Raw genomic sequence first — 22,405 nt, forward strand, 5'->3', positions numbered from 1 at the left:
ACTGTACATTTAAAAATGGTTAATGTGATAGATTTTATGCTGTGTTAAAACTATAATTAAAAATAAAATTTAAAAAAAATGAACCACTAGATGGCATAGTTGTCATATAGAAATTTAAACTCAAAGATTATATTCATAAAAATCGTTTCTTAGTGTGGCTAACTTGCTATGAGTTTATTTTTCTCATTATCTACTGTCTTATAAAAAGTTTATCATTTTATATTTAAATTTTATACTCTAAATGAATAGTATAATAAAATTTCAAAGCCAGAAGGGAACTCAGAAATGAGTAAACTGATGCTTAAGTAATATTTCCATCAATTTGAATGTCATTGTTATTATGTTGATATTTTTCATCTTGCCAAAAAAATAATAAAATTTAAAAAGCAGGTTGTTTTGTACTGAATTTTTAAATTTTCTTTTAATGCTGGCCTTACCTTAAAAAGACAGTACAATTTTCCTCAGTGTTAATTTGTATACACATGTAAAATTTCTGTCCTTTTTAAATCTTAATAAGGTCTAATTTAATAAAAAAGGTAATCTATAACAGAAACCCTTCTGGTTGTCATATCTTATCATTTGTTCAGTCTCCCCAACTCTTCAGCAGTATTTCTCAAAAACAACAGAAATGGTCTGGATCTCTTTGTATCTTCGAAACTTGGCAGAGTGGCTCGTGTGCGGCAGGCATATAATGATTGGTTGACAATGACAGTGATTCATCTATTCAGCCTCATATTTACTAAACGGCCACGTGTCAGGCACTCCTCAAAGTGAATCAAGACACGAACCTAGAGCTCACGGAGCTCCTACATGAGCAGAGCAGACAGTGCAGGAGCCATGACAGAGAAACCTGAAAGGACTGTGGACGCACCAAGGGGGAAGTGACTAAATCTGTCTGTAGTTCAGAGAAAACTTCATAGAGGAAGTGCCACTGAACGGGGCCTTGTCCCATGAGCAGGACGCTGCTGGGCGAGAAGGAAAAAGCAATAGTGTAGACAGTGAGGAGTCCAAAATGACTGGGGCCTGGGTGAAGCAGCAAACAGGAGAGCAGAAATATCAATGAAGTTTAAAACGGACACCATTTTAAGTTTAGTCTTCCTCTTGTCACATGGTGATTCTCCCAGCCTACCTAGAAAGCTTGTTCTCTCCTTCAATATGTTAAGGCACAGAAATGTTTTTGAGAAACACTGCTGAAGTCACTGGGCAGGAACAAAGATTTTAAAACAGGAACTCGCACACTAGGGAATCAGGAACGTGCTTGAAGGATATTATACACGTCTTCACCTAATCCACCAAGGTTCTTGTGAAAGGAAAACGAGAGCCTCTAGAACACCATGAAGCTTCTTGTGAAGCTCGTAGCCCCTCAAACTTGTTAATATACATAATCTTGGGCCTTATAAAATCCTATCCTTATGATTTATCTTCCTTTTGGTCTATTAACCTCTAACCACCATCAGAATAACCACCGTAGAACATGACACTTTTACTTAAAACACTGAGGCATCTCCTGGCCTCTCTGACCTTCCCATGGACCTCTAACAAAGGGCCTATCCTTATTTCCTCCCTAATTCAGACCACCTGTTTTAGCCAGCTCAGTCTCTGTCATGCCCTCTCACAAATCAGCATGTATTCTGTATTTCTTCTCATTTTTCAAATGATTCTCTCTGCCTAGATTGAAAGGGACTTTTTCTTTAAGCCAGATCCTAAGCTCTGCCTGGTACAGCCCAATCTTACCCATGTAATGAAACTCCCTCCTGACTAATGAACAATGAACTTCCCCTTTCTGAACCACTGAATCTCAATTCATCCAATTTAACACCTTAAGCAGTACCTTGTTTTGTCTCTTTATCCAAAGTGTAACTTTGTCTCCAAAGCTGGAGTTCTTAAAGACAGTATAACTGTATATACTGTATATACCCCACTCTACAGCAGTAACTCTTATTAAAATGCTTATTCTTCCAATCGAAATATGCTTCTAGGCAATACCATTACAGAGAGCTGGGAGCCTGAGGCAGGTGTGGGCCGTAAACTACTAATGTGTAGGACAGAAACTGACACCTAAATGCAGTCTGTTCCACTAAGCTACAAACACAAGATCAGCAATAACCACCACATCAAAAACCCTTCAATACTGAGTTATATGTATTACAGGAATAAATAAGGAATTTCTACACATTTCTACTATTTGGCAGAGGATACAATAAAACCATTAAAAAGGAACCAAGAACTAAAAACAGCAGTAGACAATCGCTCCCTAAAATGTACAATTCTGTTTACATTTCCCCCCTTCTGGGGTAAAATTTAGCTTCCTGTAAAAACCAGAACATCCTATTTTTAATGACCCTAAAAATAGTCATCTACTTATAAAAAGGGGAACTGAGGGTGAATGACACTGCAAACCACAGTCTGCTATGCTACGAATGGGATTCCCCTCTGGGAAGGTGCCACACACAACCCTCCCCGCCCCGCCCCTCCCCCACACCCCCAGCCCAAAGAGGGCGATGGCAGCTACTGCTGGTCTCACCCATGGCCACTGGTATGTCTGTCCAGTTCAGGGCACATTTCTGTGTGCAGATTCCCTCCTCATTGAGCACCACGGTGAGGTCATCCTGACCCACGGCCACTTTTCCATCTGCCAGAGGGGCAACTAAGGGCTCCAGCTGTTTTCCTGTTGGAAAGAGCTCTTTGATGGACCCCTTTCCATCCACCTATAGGAAGACACAAAGTGAGGCACTCGGCATTCTCCGGCCAGAGGCATGAAGGCGGCCTGGAAAAATACAGATAAAACCGAAAACCTATAGAAGCCAATAATATTCCTTGTTTGGCATAAGGAAATAGATAACAAATAGAGTTTGTTATGAGAAATTGTGTCATCACAATGTAGAACCAGTTCTCTTTTTCCCTAACACAGAGACGAGCATCAAGTCTGGCAACTAACACTGTCAAGTGCTGGCCAGGATGAAGAGCAACTGAACTCTCACACCCTGCCGGTGAAAATGCAAAATGGTGCAGTCATTTTGTTTGTTAGCTTTATAAGAATATGAAGTTAAATGTACACTTATCACATAACCCAGAAATCCCATTACTAAGCATGTGCTCAAGAGATATAATAACTTATTTTCATTACATAAAAACCTGTATGCAAATAAATGGTCGTAGCATTTTTATCATAATGGCTAAAAATTAGAAACAACTTTGTCTTTTGACTGACGAATGAATAAACAAACTGTAGTACACTCATACCGTGGAATACTACTCAGCCATAAAAAAGAATATATCAACACACACACAACACAAATAGATGTCAAATGCATTATGCTAAGTGAAAGAAGCCAGACCCAAAGGCTACATACTGTATGATTCCATGTAAATGACATTCTGGCAGAAAAAACTACAAGGGACAAAGAACAGATCAGTAGTGACTAGAGAGGTTGGGCTGTAGGAGGAGGGGTTGACTTCAAAGGAGCAGCAGGAGAGAATGTTTTTAGGTGACAGACTGTCTTGAATCTTGATTGTGGTGGTGGTTAGAGAACTCTAGGCATCAGAACTATACATCAAAAAGAATGAATTTACCTGTATGTAAATAAACGAACAACTTTGAATATCCTGGTCCTAAAACAAGATTTCCCACTCTCAGAAAGTCCACCCTGAAGGTGATGGCAGCATTCCGGGTTGTCAGAAGAATGGGCCCTACTACCCCGCGGGCTCAGTCCCCTCCCCTCACAGACTTCTCTCAGCACCTATATGCCCAGCTGCTATTTAGTCAACTGCACCACAGTGACACCTTTACAGAGTGTGCAACTGATGCTGATAAGATTAGGATATTCCAACAATGGACCAAATACATTAACTACATAAACAGTGAAGAGCTACCACAGTCGGGGTAGGGAAGCAGGGAGATAAGTAAGTCTTCTAGAATTGCCAAATCTGAATTATAAGAGGAGGATAAAGCTGAGAAATTTAGATTATTCCATGAAATAAGTGGTATATCAACCTTTTTCTACATATAGTGTGCATATTGGAAAGGAAAAAAAAACACCAATGTTGTGGATATTTACTGCTTAAGAGAAAAGGCAGGTTATAACATATATATTATATATTACTATATATAATACACTATGATACACACACACACACACACATATATATATATATATATATATATATATATATATATATATATATATATATACAGACAGACAGACAGACGGTGCCATTTTTGAGGATGCCAAAAAAATACACACACATTTTAAGAAAGGAAAAAACTATTCAAATTGTAAAATCAATATATACCATAACAAAAGATGAATACAAGTCATGTTTGACTTCTGCAATTACAAGAGGTGCTCAGCATGGTTACCATCAGCGTCCAGACACTTCTGATTATGGCGAACTACTGCTTGAGCAATGTTGATGAAAGTGTCCACTTGTATACATTTTTTTGGCACCTCCAAGATATAGATACATAGATAGATAGATAGATATAGATAAGTGTACATTTAACAGTGATTATTTCTGAGTGGGAGGATTATGGATGATTTATACCTTTTTTATTTTCCTTATTTTCTATAATAAATACATGTGGCTTTTGAAGTTTAGAACAAAAACAGTGAAAATAACTTTTAAAACAAATATACTAACAGACTTTTGGGGGCAGAAATCTCAAAGTCTTAAAAATACTTAAACGAATACTAAAATTAGCTTATAATTCCTGAGCACTGAAGCCAGAAGATAGCAATCTACGATAATGCTGTTAGACAGAGGCAAGCAGCCCTAATTACCTGTTCTAATAATTAGATACAGGATATGGGTAATTCATTATGTACAGAACTGAGAGTTGACTCTGCCTGGCTTAAGAGACACACATATCTTATTTGTGGAAGATGCTGACAGCGTGAAAAATAACCAAACATACAAACACAAACCCTGTTATGCTAAAAACTCTACTTAAGGCAGTCTCTTGATCTGTTGTTCAGAAGCACACGACCATCTCCCCCCATGTAACCTCATAACCATCTTCTCCAAGGCAAACTGATGATATTTGTAAAATAGTACGTTTTACCCTTATTAGGTAGTAGTCTCTCTTGAAACCCACACAGATAGAATTTTCACACCATGCCATGGACTTGGGCACGTCTGGTACACTAAAGTCTCCCTGAAGAAAGAGAGCAGGAGTTTAATTGGAAAGATGTTCAAACAAAAAAATCATGACCTCCTGTTAATCCACCCCCATTCTGCAAAATCACCCTCATCCTCATCTGAATTCAATTCTACAAGGACAAGATCAGGAAACCACACATAGCAAAAATACAGCAGGTCCTAAAATAATGTCATTTCGTCCATCATCATTTTGTTGTAACATTGATAAGACGCTGTAGGAATTTAACTCATTTATGTCAATTAGCCTATGATAAAATTGGTTTCATTGTATGTTGTTTTACTTAAAAGTCACAGAACCTATGGACAACATTAAGTGAGGACTTACTATATAAGTTGCCCATGCGCTAGACAAGGTACGTTTGGAAAAGGTGAAAACCCACTCTGAAATCAATCTGTATAGATGTTGTAGAACTAGACTGTCCCAGCCTCTGAAAACCACGAGACTTTGACAAGTGGGCATGAATGAGCTCTCCTGTACTTATAGCAGAGCATTCATCCGGAGAGATCTCCAAGACTGGGGTCTTGACCTTTGCTACAACTGAACCAGAAGTCTTTCAAGCTGTGGGTCCACGACAGTAGTACCTCCCACCCAACCTGTGGACCAGGTAACTGGACTTTACCTGCAATTCATGAAATTCTCTGTCCTTCCAGAAATAGAGCTGCAGCTTCTTTTTCACAGCCACACACATGCGCAGCACCTCCTCACCAGTCTCTGTGTGCTGAGAAGAGACACCCAGAGCAAATGAAGATACGCACACGACTCCATAACTGGACGACAGCTAGATCAGAGAGATTTTCTCCCTTGACATGGACTAATCTGAAAATCCCCTGTAATACAAAGTCACGTTGCCAGACTAGCTCAGCTGGAGAAGACCATTCAGTAAGAGGTACCCAGAAATAAGAGGCCAAGGTGCATTCCTACCCCCGGGATGCTGGTCAAAGGCGCCTGCACCGGCAGCTCCCGTGGACATGCAGAACTCAGAGAGGAAAATCCCTGGGCAGGCCTTCACCTACACAACCACTTCCTCCTTTTTTTCTTAAATGTTCCTCACTCATGGCTGTCAGTACATGTTGGGTCAGAGATCAGTGGTCACTTTCAATGCTTTGAAGGAGTTTGGGAAAACAAAGTGGCTACACATAAGGCAATGCAGTGTCAATGTAGACCATAAATGCTAAAAAGTGACCAAAGTTGGGGGTGATGAATTGGCAAAAATAAGAAGAAATGTCTTTCCTGAATAACAAAAACTCCCTAAAGACAAAGACCACAATGATACATATGATTAGTGTAAGAGTCAATTTAATGTCCTATAGTTATGTTCATGGTGCTGTTACAGGTTTGATTTCCCACTTTGTCCATGATAAGTGTTTTTATCCTTGGTTAGTTGTCTCCTGCCGTATAGCTGTCTGGTGCTCTAATTGGCACACGCACAGGAAATGCAAATGTTTCATCAACCTCAGCCTCCTAAGGGAGACATTTCTCCAGTACAATCCAAACATCAAATATTTCTTTGGAGTCTTTGCTGGGTTTGGATATCAATGTTATTCTTCCCATCTACTGGTAGGAATGGTGTAGGAAAGGCTGTGTTTATTAAAGCACAAAGTCCAAGTTCATCTTGCCTACACTTACCTGGAGGTCACATGTGAACAGTGATGCTCCCTTGGCCTTTGCAACCATAGTGATTTGTTGAAATGTCAATAGGTCATGGACATAAATATTATTTTCTGTTTAGAAGAAGGTAAAAGATCAAAATAAATTATCATAAATAAATAACTATAACAACCAGAAGAACCAAATGGCAAATGTTGGTTGAAGAGGTATCTTTGGCTTCACTATCAATGATTTATTCTAGTTTATTACCAGAACTACATGACAAAACATTTAAGAGGTCACTCAGTCTTCTGAACTTGGATATTTTGTTCCTTTAAATTTGGGCTGGCTTGAGTAAAAGAGTTCTTTCACTTCCAAAGCACTCTTAACACTCTGTCTTTCTCAACTCTGGAAATTTGTGCTGCAGTATTTACACAAGAAATGGCTTTCAAAGCTACTTACATTAGGAGGCTCCAACAAGAGAAAGGAAACCCCCTGCAGGTTTTGTACAAACCCATGGCAAAGATTTCTTTTCTAGCAAAGCAAGCAAAATAATTTCACTTGGGCCTCCTATCTAGCTGTAGTCATGAAGAGTTAGTTACTTTAAAAGTTCCTCTCTCAACCAAGAAACTAAGTTTAAAACGTTTCTACCATTTAGGCCCTGGAATGAACAGTAGAGAGTGTGAGGCAAGTTTCTGGTCCTGCGCTTGTCAAGAAAAGGCCTCTCTGCTGGCTCCCGTGACGCTGTGGCTTTTCACATAAGGCACTGAATCCTCTGGCCCTTATCTGTCTCTTACCTGTCTCTCGCCACTTTCCACCACATATCCTATGTCTGGCCAGATCTCAGGGCCTTTCCTAAAGCTGTTTCCTCTGCCTATAACGCTCTGCCTACACTGTTTCTGTCAAAATTCTAATCATCCACTGGATAATGTCCCTCCCACAACACTCTTCATAAATCAGACTGTATCATGATTACTTTTTGTCATTTCAGTCTTCAAGCCCAGAACATAAATTTCAAAGACAGAAACCATGTCTCATTCAACCTGGTATCCCCAATGCCTAGAGGAGGGCTCGATAAACATTTGCTGGATGAATGAAAGAATGAAGCGCCATTCTTTGGAGAACAGGGCTCAATTTTATGAGGGATATTGTGACCTTCATCACCTGTCGTACCCTGCTATGTCTGGTTTGGACCATGTCAGTTTCACTGTTAAGTAATGACTATCCAATTAACCATGAAAGGGTTAATTAAGTCATAGCTTTTGTTTTTTGACACACGAAATATAAACATAACCCCTTTTCTTACCTAACAAGCTGACCAGAATCTTAAACTGGGAAACCACATGGATCTGGAAAATAGCAAATCATTAGAGTCAATTAAACATTTTGACAAGGTTTAGCAAACGTTCACTTAACCACAGTACTGAAAAGGGACTAAAGAGCCTATACTGATGACAGAGATCTGACTTCTAGTTACACGCAATCAACATGTCTGCTTGTGAAAGAGGATCTCAGGTACATGACGGATAGACAGAGATCCCTGCATAAATGGAAGGTCACAGAGCAAAGGATTTAAAGAGTTAATAAATAATGTTACCAAAGTTCTAGCTTTGACAAGGTCTCGTGAAAGTCCAATATTCTTGTAGCCACCACCATCACTGCCTACCTGCTGAATCTTTTTGGAGAAGTTCTTATTGGATTTCTCTAGTGTCACTTCAAACCTGTTGCAGCCTATGGAAAAGAAACAAACATTCACAGTTCCAAACACAGGGATACACTTAAAAATAACTACAACAAAAAAATGCTGCTCTATACTGCTCTCCTACAGGAATCTTTAAAAATTCCTAAAAGACTAGAAGTTGAAGCTCTGAAATAACCAACTGTTATTACTGCACACAGTAAGTTGCTTGCAACTCCAATTTTAGAACAGAGGCTTTCATGCACTTCCCGTTGGCATTAGCAGAAAGGATCACACCACAGAAGTTTACTGAAGCTGCAAGATACTTGTGAGTCTGAAGATCTTATCCTACAAAATACTGCCTTGGCAAAGTGTTTCACAAAAAAGAGTATAAAAAGTAACAGTCAAGTGTAAGAGCCCAAGCAATGAAACCCAGCCCAAAGCATCCTTAGGTCTAGACCCAGCTAAATCCCAGCAGCTACCCTATGTCCTGCATCACGGGACAGAGCAAACACTCGACACCATCCCCAGAGCTACAGCAATTCAATGCAGCTACACTTACTGCCACTTTCAGGTGATGCTACATCTGTTGGCACTGTTACAAAAAAGGGGGAAGAGTTATACAGCATAAAAACATGTGAAGCCAGCCTTGCTGGGATGACAAAAATATTCAGCCTCAAAAGTCACCAAAGAGTCAAAAAGAGAATAATTAATAATAGCAGTTATCATTAACTAAGCAATAAAACTAGGTGTCAGGTTCTGGGTTTAAAAATGTATGTTTTCTGTAACCTCACAATTATCCCCAAGAAGTAGGTATTATTATTCCAATTTCATATGTGAGAGACCTGATGGGTCAAGCGGTAAGGCAGGAGCCAGCGAGAGGCAGCCCGGAAGCAAACGCGGGGCTGACCATGACGCCTGTGCACTGAGCCCCCACCTTGCTACCTGTCTCCCAGCTCATGGAGAGGCTGCTCACACTGCAGGCCCCTTCGTTGCCCCCCACACCCAGCAGGGCCCCTGTCCGCCTGGGAGTCAGTGTTGATTCACAAGGGCCGCGGCCACCAAAGCTGGTCTGACTTCCTCCACGTGTCCCTCAGCAGAGGAGAAGAAGGGGTCCTGGAATTTTGGGAGATTCAGAAACCTGCCCTGTATCCTGCCATGGTATTTCACACACATACACTAAAAATTCAGCCACTTCCTGCTTGATAAAGAGTTCTCTATTTAAAAAGGGCTTTATTATTAATTCTAACAATTCTCTTTAAAAACAGAATGATCTAGGGCAGAGATTCTCGAAGTTTTTGGTCTCAAGACCCCTTCATAATCTTAAAATTTATTGAGGACCCCAAAACTTTTATGTGGGTTATATCTATCAGTGTTTGCTATGTTACAAATTAAAACTGAGAAATTTAAAAAATATATTATTAACTCATTTAAAAATAACAGTAATAAAACTATCACATTGAGCATAAATAACATATTTTAACGAAAATTAACTATTTTTCCAAATTAAAAAAAATGCATTGTTTTACATTTTTGCAACTCTTTTTAATGTCTGGATTAATAAAAGACTGCTGGACTCTCACATCTGCTTCTGCGTTTAATCTGTTTTGATACACTGTTTTTGTTGAAGTGTATGACAAAAATCTGTCCTCACATGAGTGTACAGTTGGACAAGGAAGGAATATTTTAATAGCTTCTTCAGGTAATTGTGGATCATATCCTTTGATACTATACCAAAACTTGACAAATGGAGTTTCTTGCAGTGTGGAATCTGACACCTCATAATGAACATTTCTGTTAGATAAAAGTCAATTGGTCTATCTTATACTTTACTTATGCGTGATTTAGAAACTTCATGCACTGGAAAATATTGGTTCACTGAGTTACGCAGATTTTATAAATGTTGGCATATCTCATGAAAAGATATTAAAAAACAATCCCCCTCATTATTCCCCCAACCTCATCAGAAAAATCTTTAAGTACTGAGAAGCTGTCAATCTCATGAGGTCGGTACAAGTTTTCTACAATTCTAATTTTCTCTTGAAATCTCTAACTTTATCATTAGCAACAAATACTGCCAGTTGTTTTTGAAGTGACAGACTCCATTTGCTCATTTTTGAGAAAACATCTACCACATACCCAATTGGTCTGAAAAACCATAGTCTATCTGTCAGTCATTCTTTCAAGTAAAAGTGATGCTCCATGAAAAAAGTGGCCAGTTCAGCTTGTAACTGAAACAGAAAAGTACTTTTCCAAACTGAGACAGCCACTGGGCTTCACGCCTCGGCACCGAGCAGAGGGCTTTATATGTACTTCCTATTACATCATAGAGATTATTAACAAGGTGTGTTCTCAAAGGTGAAGATATAATAAAATTCATAATTTTTACTGCCTCACAAAGAACATTCGTAAGTGAAATTGGCTTTAACAAAACCAAAACCAAAATCAAAACCAAAACCAAAACCAAAACCAAAACCACTGTGAGTGCATGCTGCAGAACACAACTACTAGTACAGTTTGGCACCAACCAATTTGCCGACCGCTGTCTTGAACTTGTGCTAAGTGGCTAGCTGTTGTACCATTAGTACGAATGTCAATAAACGTCAGTGAAAAACAAATAACGTTTTAGTGTTGCTGTGAACTTATTTTTGACTTTGTGGATCCTCTGAAAGGATCTTGGGGACTCCCTGGTATTTACAGACCACATTTTGAGAACCACTGCTCTAAGGCGATGGCAACAGTGAGGAAAACTGGAACTTGTGAAGACCACAGAGGTGAACTAACCTAACTTCTATGTGTAAGATATGAGTGGAAGAAGGCCTACAGACATTTCAGAGCCTCAAAGAGATGGCTCCGGTCAGATCAGAATCCAGTCTTTCCATGACATCTATTACCCTCTCCCTTTTCTCAGAAAGACATCTAGTTGCCAGCCTGTTTACGTTTGAAATATCTCAAATTTAGAGACCGAGTTAGTTCCATGGCTGATTCACTGAGGTCCAGGTCTATTTCTGGCCCACAAACAGACCAAAGCTGGGCCAGAACTAACCTGCTCTCTAAGGGTATAGGAAAAAGTGAAGTCTCTAATCAGAGTCTGATTTCCTAATTGTCCAAGGGAGGTTCATATTGCTAGTCAAGTTACCTATGGGAAAGTTGAGGCCCAGGAAGATTAACGAACGTGTCAAAGGTGGCATAGTGAATTGATGAAAAGGCAAGGAACAGTCACCACCAGGGTTCCCAATCAGATTAGCACTAATATTATCAGTTTGAGTCTATACTATGTTGAAATGCTGATTTTTATAACCTAGTTTTCAATTCCTTACCACTTATACTGAAACAGTATATTAAACGAGTCACTTTATTATATGTAGTATTTAGTATTTGATGGCACGAAGAACTGATTATCTATTAGGGGAAAAGAATATTAGGCTCTCTTATCTCGCCGTCCTGCACAGTATCTGATCCCACAGACAGTCAAAAAACATAGCTGCTGGATGATGAATAAAATCCAAGACAAGCTTAATTTTTAAATCATAGACTTAGTAGATGTCACAGAATGCAAATATTCTGGCTCTGACAACTAAAAATTTAAAGCAAGGGCCACAAAGTACTGCCCATGGGTCAAATCCAGCCCTCTTCATATTTCTGTAAATAAGGTTTTATTGGAACATAGCTACACCCATTCATTTACTGTCTATGGCTGCCTTTTTGCTATGATAGCAGAGTTGAGTAGTGATAACAGAGATGTTAAGGGCTGAAAAGCCTAAAATATGTACTATTTGGTCCTTATTGGAATACGTTTGCTGAGTCCTGACTAAAGGCAAATTGAAACACTTAGAAATGAAACAAACCCTTCGTTTTGATCTTCTGGCTTTCCTTCGTATCCCACCACAGAATCTGGCCAGGTGTTTTCCTTTTCCCCTATTGCACCAATGAAGAATATGGCAGAATATGCCACCCCAAAATATGCTATAATACTTTGGCAAAAGGATTATTTTGAGCTAAGGGCAATAGAGAAGAAGTAGACACAAGAAAAGCTCTCTCTGCTCTCCCCCTATTTGCCTAAAAGCAGGACATAAATTTAAAAGCTGCCTCTTTTCCCCTCTCTGACAGGAAGGACAGAATTTAATCACAGGAGACAACTCAAAACGCTTATGAGCCCAGAGATGGCACCAGATGAATCTACAAAACAAACTTATCTCCAATTAGTTCCCCCATTTTTTGATTTCCCACAATTTGCCACTCTAGAAACCCAAAGTCTTTTTCCTTTGTCTGGTCACTTCTCTAAAAATGTGCTTGGTGGTTAAGCTGTAAGCCCAAGTTCTAACCACCTCTTTGAGTTTTGTATCACGGACTACTCCCATGTCTACGCAGGACGCACAACTTAATAAACCTGTTTGTTTTTCTATTCTGAATCTGTCCTTTCTCAGTCTAATTTACAGGTGCCCAGCTAATGAACCTAAAATAAGTAGCGGGAAAAAGCATTTTTTCCTCCCCTACACTAGTAAGATGGTCTTTTCCCCCAGTGTTACCTTTGCTCCAGGTTCTAAAGAGAAGGCTCTATCTCCACTCTCCCTTAAGCTCTTCACTAAAGAAAGTTCCGAGTATTAATTAGGTTGAAAGCTAGGAAAGTTTGTTTTTTCTAACATGGTCAAATAATGACAATTTCATATTGTTCAACCTACTCTGGCATTAACAGATTTCTATGGACTCTGTAGCTCCAGGGCATACTATCCAAACACATCAATTTTCCATAAAAAGAACACAGAAATAAAATTAGGAACAGGGAGTGAGGTACTTTTTTCCCCAATGGAGGATACTCTAACCAAATAAATTTCACACACTTTTAGTTATTACTATACATTTTTACTGAAAAAGTCACATTTGATTAGAGCTTTAGTTTTTAAAGTCTTTTCAAGCATTTACTGCATCAGACCCTAACAAATCTGTGAAAAGGATAATTTATGGAAGAGAAACATAATGTTGGAAAGAATCTATTCATAGTCAAGTGGCCAAAGAGAAGTAAAGCTGGACTCAAACCCAAGTCTTTCTCCTATCTACCTCTCATAAGTTAATAATATCTTTTAAATCAATGGCTCCTCATTTTTTTCCTCCTACCACACCATTTACAGAAAAATCTTATTCCCATAAGTAATATTTCTTATTTCTGGCTGTGAAGCTCCAAAAAACTGAAGAGGGGAGTAACATCCAGCTCTACACCCACCTCCCCAAGATGGGAATAGGGGAATACAGTCTGAAAAACAAAAAAACGACAAAAAAATACCCCTGGAGATTCTCACATGCTTCTCCCTACTTTCCCGCCGTGCTACTCCCAACCTCCATCACTCTTTTAATAGTCCAGGCATCGCTGATTTCACAGTTGTATACCAGTCAACTACCAAAAAAATTTTTTGCATGGGTAGTAAGCCATGTTTTTCTCGGTTCTGGAAAATTGTCACTTACCTACGTCCTTCCGAATCCTATACAGAAGAAGATGTCCTTGCTTGGTTCCAACAAGAAGCCATTCCTCTGGAAAAGAAAAGAGCTGTGAGAAAAGTTAGTCAGCTTTAGTGAAACCCTATTTCTTTATCTGGAGGTTGTAATCAGAATCAAAGAGTCAAGAAAATGAGTTGCTTTTGATAGCAGGTGTTTTCCAAAGCTAAAGAATGTTTATAGTGAAGAAACGTTTGAGAATTAACCACTCAAAGAAGTATTTATTCAACAATTAGTAGGCTAGACAGACTAGAGAATTAAAAAATGTCTCTGGCTTCATTGTTTCAAAATTAAACTAACCAAAAATATGATGAACATTTACAAAATCATAAAATGGATAATATAAACATGAAACTAGGTATCTGATCTCAGAAATAACTAAAAGGCATCCTTTGAAGATTTAATGATTTTACTTTAGAGAAAATAAGAAGTACCGCAGCATATTAAGCTTACAAAATTCATTATCTCAAAAGATGGTCTAGCAGATAATAACAAGTATTGACAAAGATGTGAAGAAATTGGAACTCATACATTGTTGGCAGGAATAAAAAATGGTGCAGTTGCTTTAGAAAACAGTCTTGCAGTTCCTTAAAAAATTAAACACAGAATTACCATATGACCTGACATTTCCACCCCTGGGCATATACACAAGAGAAATGAAAACATATGTCCACACAAAAACTTGTACACAAATGTTCATTAACAGCATCGTTTGTAATAGCCAAAAGGTGGAAACCACCCAAATGTCCATCAGCTGATGAATGGATAAACAAAATGTGGCCTAGCATACAATGGAATATTAGCCAGCTATTAAAAGAAAAGAAGTGCTGATACATGCTACAACAGAGATGAACCTGACATTATGCTAAATAAAAGAAGCCAGACAAAAAAGGCTACATACTCTATGATTCTATTTACATGAAATGTCCAGAACAGGCAAACCTGTAGAGACAGAAAGCTTAGTGGTTGCCTAGGGTTGGTGGGCTTGGGGGGAAATGGGGAGTAAATATTAATGGGTGCGTGATTTCTTTTTAGGGGAACAGGTTCCCAGGTAATGCTGATGTTCGTGGTTCAGGGACCGCATTTTAGGAGACATTGGTCTACACTAAAAAGTCAAGTGGTTCTGAAAGGGTATAAATAATTACCCTGACAGATCTATAGTAACATTAAACGAAGTTAAGCGCATACAGATACTTCCTCAGCTTTCTGATGCTGTAACATAAAGATCAATCAATCCTTTCATAAAGTCTCTTGATCCTTTGTAAAATAAAATACTGGATAATAGTACAAACAAATAAACTCTATCAAGCATGACCCAGTGTTCCAGGAAATGCTAAGCACATATGCTATTTCACTAATCCTCACAACTATCCTTTGAAACATATCCATAAATCCCCATTTTATAGATGAGGAAGTTGAGGCCTTCAGGAGTCACACATGTAGTAAGATGTATGTAAAAGAGTCAGAACCCCATGCTTTGATGCACTTACTAAGGCATCCCATGTCAAAAAATGGGTGATGGCCAGAGGCTATCTGGAAAGCAGTGGTTATATTTATAAAAACACGTCAGGAATGACCCCAGGAACATTTTCTCCAGGTTGATGCTCTTAGTCTTCCAGAAAAAGATAGTGATTCTGTCTTCTTTTGGTTTGCATTTTAAAGCAAAGGCAGGACACAGAAAGGAAGACACTGTGTGTACTCTTAATGCCATTAGTGCAAATCAGAAATATCACTAGCTCTAAGGGAATGCTGGAGATTCATGTTGGAGCAGAACGTGGAAAAAAGAATTCAATTCACAACGCTTGCTTTGTAAAAGTTTTGTTTAGAACTCTACTTACAGATATCACTGTATCGAGCAATTGGTAATATTAAAGTTGATTTTTGGGACACTCAGCAATATTTCAGATATAAACAAAATGAAGTGGAAATTGTTTAAAAATTCACTTCTAATAACATACATAAAAATCTATACCCAAAAGGCCAATACAATGTTCACCACCTTCCCTATCGTTCCCTCTCCACTGTGCCCTCTAACCCCTCCCAGTTCCTGTTTTTATCTCTTTTAAGAGCCCCATCTTCCACCCAGGTCTGCAAAGCCTATCAATTTTACCTCTACAAGGTATCTCCCAACAGCCCTCACCCACAGTCGCTCCACGGACGCTTGTGCTGCACTCAATTGGTCTCACTCTACATGTCCTTCCATGTTTGCTGTCAGTTACCTTAGAGCGGATTTCGGAGGCTGCCACACGGGGCTTACATCCGCAGGAAGCTGCACTACCAAAACATGAAGTCAAGCTCATAACCATGACATTTGAGAGTCCAGTGTCCATTTCTACTGAGATGTTTATTTGCCAACAGATGTTTCTTATCAAATGTCTACTCTATTGGTCAGAAAATGGAATCAGATAGGTTCACTGAAATTTATTTTTTAACTTTTAATTGAAATTTTATTTGACCGCTTTCAAGATTTCAATTGGAGGTGCTGAGGAAAAATACATTTATTATATATGCTAAGTATTGGAACAACTTTCTTTTAAATAGTCAAAGCATCATACACATACTCATTCCTAATCCTCAAGCTTGTAAGGAAAAACAGTACATCAACCAGGTAACGGCACAGAACTCTGAGGAGGCTCGCTTTGGTGACAGAAATCAGTGGGGCCTCAGGTGGCCGGCCGAGGACCTGACCCACCTAGGGTTCCCACGTTCTATGGCATGTCATCATGTAACACAGCCGTGTATGTAAAACACAGACTGAGAAGCCTGCAGAGCAGGCACAACACAGGGTAAACAGCCCCTTCTGAGACTCAACAGTGCGTATCGGCAAGTGGAACTCCCTACACAAATAAGTAACACACACATGCACAAATGAGAGCCAGCCCTTGAAAATTCCTGGCGGCCTAATCCTGAACCACAAGGCTGGACCTGATCCCTCCTGGGAAGTGAGTAAGGCTGGGCCCTCTTGCTCATAATTACCCTGTTGAAACTCTGTCCAGCAGCGCAACCCAGTCCAACCTCATGTGATAAACAATTCCATTCCTGGCCCAGTGCTGGCCACTGCAGGGAGCAAGCTGGGGGTCACTTCCCTTCTTTGGGTCACAGGGCAAAGACCAGTGTTTCTCAAAGCATAAACCCCTGATGAGCCACAGCAGAATCACTGGGACTTATTAAAAAGGCACATTCCCGAGCCCCGCTCCCACAGACTCTGTCTGACTCAATGATGCTGAGGTGGAGCCCTGAAATTTGCATTGTTTTAATTTAAATTTTTCTTTATAGGAGACATTTATGTAGTTCCAAAGCTAAAACGGTGAGAAGTCTAGCTTTCACCCTGTGTACTCCACCCTGCTATCAATAACCATTTGGGTAACTTTTGATTTATCTTTCCATTGTTTCTTTGGATGATATAAGCAAATATAATTGTGTATACACACATAGATATAGATACACACACACACACACACACACACACACACACACACATACACAAATTTGCCTTATTTTTACAGGCCCTGAATATACATTAAAGTTTGGGAACCAGGCTCTAGAATCAAACATGATTTACTGGATATGGGACCTTGAAAAATTTATTTAAATTCTCAGGTTCTTCCTCTGCAAAATGGAGTTATTAGTCTATAAAAGCTCAATGTGATTAGTACTCAATAAATGGAAACTATTACTATTAATATCATTATTAGTTAATTAAACAAATATTTAATGAATACCTATTATGAGTCAGGAACTGTACTAGGCACTGCAAATAAAGAATATACAAAACAAAGTCCCTGCTCTGAAGGACTTTATATTCTAATATAGAGTGAGGGAGACAATAATAATATATAAAATAGCATTAGGTGGCAATGCATGTTAAGAAGAAAGATAAGGCTTGAGTAAGAGAATAGCACATTTGGTGGATGTGGCATTCTCTTTAATACAGGTAACCAGGGAAGGTCTTGCTGATTTATGTGACATTTCAGCAGAGATCTGAATGAAATGAAGAATGAGCCATGAAATATCTAGGGCAAGAGAGTGCCAGGCAGAGGAAACAGCAAGTGCAAAGGCCCTGAGGTAGGTATGTGCTTTGTGTGTTCATGGAACAAAGAAGACCATGTGACTAGTAGCAGAGAGGCACAAGGGGTAAGAGCATGGGAGATGAAGTCAGGGAAGTAACCAGAGGTCCGATCATGTTAGGTTTAGCCAGCCATGGTAAGGACTTTGGAACATATTCTAGTAATGATGGGAAGCTACTGAAGGGTTTTGAGCAGAGAAGAAATGTGATTAGATTAAGTTTTCAAAGGATCGCTCTACTTCTACGTGGATAAAATACTATGTGGATGGCAAACACAAGGTGATCAGTCAGAAGACTACTACAGTAATTCAGATAAGAGAGAATAGTGGCTTCATCAAGAGTAGAAAAAGTGGAGATAGAAAGAAATGATTGGATTCTAGATTTATTCTGGAGGTGATGCAGACAAGATTTGCTGATGGATTGGATGTGACGTGTAAGATAAAAAGAGAAATTCAGAATGATTCCAAGGTTTTCGGCCTTAGCCAGGTGGGTAAATAGAAATGCTATTTGCTGAGATGTGGGATACGGAGGGACAGGCATGTTTGGGGAGAGTGTAATCATCAAGAACTGTTCTGGCCATGCTACTAGACATCCAAACGAAGATGCTGAAAAGGCAGCCGCATTCTACAACACTGGAGTTTAGAGAGAAGTCATCATTAGTATCCTCATTTCCATTTCCCAGGAGACAGATTATGGTGTCTCAAGACATTTTCCAGCTCAAATATTGTCTGGCCCTGCATGATCTGGCTCCTGGAGGTTCCTGGATGAACTACAGGTAAAAGGAGTAACAACTAGAAAGAGCAGTATTTAATGCTGCTAAAGTCTAAAAATAAAGTAGTTTTGAGGCAGGAGGTGATAAATGGCCTCTTGCAGCCCAATACTTACCACAGCATCCTAGGAAGCAATGGGCATTTGTTTAGTGAGATCAAGGCAGGCCAAAGGCTACCTACCATTTCAAAACTGTCTTCCTGAAAAGCACAGATACAGGAACTCTACTGTAACAACGTGGAGTTGGTGAGAGAGGCTGAGACAGTTGTACTGCTAATCCCACAGGGTATGAGTCAAGCATGTGACAAGCGATGCAAAGTGTGGCAAGCAGCTGTACCCATCCTTTTCAGAAGCATATGTCCTAGGCAGAGTTAGGTACCTCTCCTCCATGTTTCCCTAATAGGCAGCATATGACCCTCGTATCATTTATTTTGTATCATAATTGGTCTATGTCTTTGTCCCCCCATGTGTCCTAGAAGCACAGGCACTGTGCCTTTTTCATCCTTGTATTCCTGTCCCTAGCAGAGAGACTAGTCCATGTAGACATAACACATATTTGGTGAAGAAATAGGGGAATTCAATCCCTTTGTGTGGTGTCAGGTCTTTCATTTCCAAAAAAAAATTTCTCCTCTATTTTTAATTCTTACTGAGAGCATTTAATGACAGAAAATGGAGGCTTTCTTGAGCAATCTGGAGGAAGCAGGATTCTCTCCTTAACCCAAAGGACTAGGACAGTTTACTGTGGAGGTGTGATTTTCAAAGAGGCCCAAGGCTGCTAAAGGCAGAAGGGGGGCACATTAACATGAAGATTTGTTGTGGAAGCACCCTAAAGAGGCCCTGAAGAACTCTGCAAGGCTGACCGGGTGGCACTGTCCACAGCTGCTGCACAACATGCCAGCCACCACCGAGATTCCACTAGGTGCCTCAGCAGTACTTAGCTCAGTATGAGATCTGATGAAGGGTCCTGAGCCACCTTTTTAAGGCCCTTGATTTCTAGTACCTGGACATTATCAGGAAATACTGAAATTATTTGTGTGGTCTTTGGTGGCTGTTAGGCACAATTACTCATCGATAGGAGCATAATGTTCATAGTTAAGAGTCAAGGTTTAGACCCCTGAACCCTTTTGTATTCTGGAGTGTACTAGAAATAAAAGGGGCCTGACCCTGCTTTCTGCACTGGCCACTCCGGAGAGGATTATGCAAGTTTTTATGGGTTCGATTTCATGACAGCCTGGAGTGATGCTCCTGACCCACAGTTGGGTAACCTGGGCACTTTGAATATAAGGCAATCCACCACTGGGCTAGATTAAGAGTTTAGAGTAACAACGTGAGTTACCTACAATAATAAGTGAACGATTAATGATTCATCACTAACGGGGGTAAAAGGCATATGGTATCAACTAGTTCAATTCCCCCCCGCCCCATCACCCACTCCCCCCAAAATCAGTGCAACACAATCATCTGGGTAAGTTCAAGTCCCTGATAAGCTGTATACTTTCCACTGCTTGTGCCTCCACACTAAAGACTTCTTGGGAATCGAAATGAGCCAAAGCTGAGTACAATTAAGAAGGAAAACTCAACTTCCAACTCTGCACCAAGAACAAGGGCAGGTGGAACGTCCCTAAAATGCCTGGGTCCCGAGGTATCGCCAAAACGGCCCCACCGCCCTCGCTGTCGACAATGCTTTGCACTCGTTCATCCCAGGGCACTCTTCCACAGCGTCCGACAGAAGCCCATCCAGCCAAACGCCCGTCCCCTTCCCCCGCCTCAGCCCCTTGGTCTTTCGGCTCACCCCAGGCAGCCAGACAGTCGATCTGCAGAGGTAGCTTTTCTAAGATCGGCACCGGCTCGAAGGCGTCATGCATGGCGACGAGCAGCGTCGCCTCGACAGTCACCCTGAGTGTACCCGGCCGGGCTCGTGGCCAGAACCAGGCTAAGAAGACGGCCGCCCAGAATCCGGCCAAGGACCCCAACTACAGGCCCTTCAACAACAGAGCCATCAACGCCTAACTTCCTGCTGCCTAAGCCCACCCCTTCCGCAGCCGAAGTCCCGCCCCTTCCGCCCCTGCTCCCAACTCACCTTCAAGGAATGCACCAATGCTTGGGGTCTCTGTTTCACCCTAGACCCAGAGTTTCTCCGTAGTGGAGTCTGAGCAGTCATTGGATTAACGCGGAGAGGAAAATATCTTTATCTTAGAACTGTTTTAGGCAGTGTGGCGTGGTGGTGAAAGAATTCAGGCTTTGGCGTCAGAACTGTGATGGAGATCTGCCACTTAGGAAATTAGCTGTGACGTTTAAAAAATTTAATCTCCAGAGGACTTAAATTTCCTTGTCTGCAAAGTGGCAGTGTTATCTACTTAGCTAGCGTTGTGAGAGCTTAGCAACGCCTGACACACGGAGCACTCAATAAACGGTAGTTTTAGGACTACTATTATCATCCCAGCTTTACCCTTGCATTTTAAAGGTTCCAGGCCAGTGGTTCTCAAAAGGGGGTCCCTAGACCAGCATCAGCATCAGCATCATCCTGGGAACTTGTTAGAAATACAAAGAAAGTCTCAGGCCTCGTTCTAGCCCTACTGAATCGGAAACTGCAGGGGGTAGGGGCCGCATGGGAGGTGTCCAGCAGTCTGTTTTAATAAGTCCCCCAGGTGAGTCCATGCACTTTAGCACAAGCAAGGATGATTTGTATCTGGCAATCCCCCCCCCCCAAAAAAAAAGCGACAAAAAAACCCAGGTATGTCATAAAATGAAGCATTTTGGTTTAAAGCAAAAATATAAAAGGAAAAAGAGGTGAATTTATGGTATGACGTAAAAAACCTGGCCCTGGTCACTATTTTTATACAATGTCTGTAAATGAGAAATATTGTCCCATCTTTACCAAATGCTGTTCCTGACAAATATTTTCAAGAAAAACCACAGAAATTGCTCAACAAATCTTGTGCTGTTTGATTTTTTACCATAGAAACTGAACACCTTGAAATTTTACAATTAGTTGCTATGCTGGAAGAAGGTCTAATAATACCTGGTAGTTCCAGGCCCAAGGACCAAGACTGAAATAAATGTAATACTATAAATGCCTTCTGAACCTGTTCAGAAAAAAATGATACAGTATATACAATCATAGTAACATAAGTAGTAAGAAATAGAATTATCAGGTCCCAGGCTACAGAATTTGTCCTACATACTCCTGCTTAACAGTTTTTTTTTTCCTAGTCCCAAGTCAACATCTAACCAGCCTCAAAAACTATTTAACCAGCTAACCTGCAGCATTATGACTATCATTCATTTGCTAAGTTTTCGTTAAGGAAGAACACAAGCATACAACAGTTATACCAGCCTTTAGCAAAAGGTTAATCTGAGAATACAGTTAATTCCTAATTATAAGGTATAAGGATAAAGATATTTTCCTTTCCATGTTAATCCAATGACTGCTCGGACTCCACTACGGAGAAACTCTGGGTCTAGGGTGAAATAGAGACCCCAAGCATTGGTGCATTCCTTGAAGGTGCATTGGGAGCAGGGGCGGAAGGGGCGGGACTTCAGTTCCTTAGGTGATTTTTTTTTTTTAAATCACGACAGCAAACAGCTATAGAAAAATGTTAAATAAATGTGAACACTTTCACATTAGTATGAGTTAGTGAAGATTGTGGTCATG

At 40.2% G+C, this 22,405-nt stretch overlaps 1 protein-coding gene across 3 annotated transcripts in view; it reads right to left on the reverse strand.

The window, feature by feature from the left end:
- The window catches only part of VPS39 (VPS39 subunit of HOPS complex), a 42,449-nt gene extending 21,685 nt beyond the window's left edge, over positions 1–20,764 (reverse strand). Inside the window, exons 1-9 of one of the 3 annotated variants that reach the window (XM_019725417.3) lie at positions 20,543–20,764; positions 13,887–13,952; positions 8,989–9,021; positions 8,415–8,479; positions 8,055–8,097; positions 6,788–6,882; positions 5,781–5,879; positions 5,063–5,155; positions 2,525–2,708 (exon numbers count right to left, since the gene is read on the reverse strand). In XM_019725417.3, the coding sequence (XP_019580976.2) occupies positions 2,525–2,708; positions 5,063–5,155; positions 5,781–5,879; positions 6,788–6,882; positions 8,055–8,097; positions 8,415–8,479; positions 8,989–9,021; positions 13,887–13,952; positions 20,543–20,615 (751 nt within the window). In that variant the 5' untranslated portion in view covers positions 20,616–20,764. Of the gene's footprint in view, positions 1–2,524; positions 2,709–5,062; positions 5,156–5,780; positions 5,880–6,787; positions 6,883–8,054; positions 8,098–8,414; positions 8,480–8,988; positions 9,022–13,886; positions 13,969–20,542 lie in introns of all 3 variants that reach the window. The other 2 variants (XM_074327876.2, XM_019725418.3) reach the window with 2 other exon arrangements.
- Positions 20,765–22,405: the final 1,641 nt, after the last annotated feature.

The sequence above is a fragment of the Rhinolophus sinicus genome, chromosome 3 (genome assembly GCF_057876585.1).
Source record: "Rhinolophus sinicus isolate RSI-liver-muscle chromosome 3, RSI-T2T, whole genome shotgun sequence".
NCBI lineage: Eukaryota > Metazoa > Chordata > Mammalia > Chiroptera > Rhinolophidae > Rhinolophus > Rhinolophus sinicus.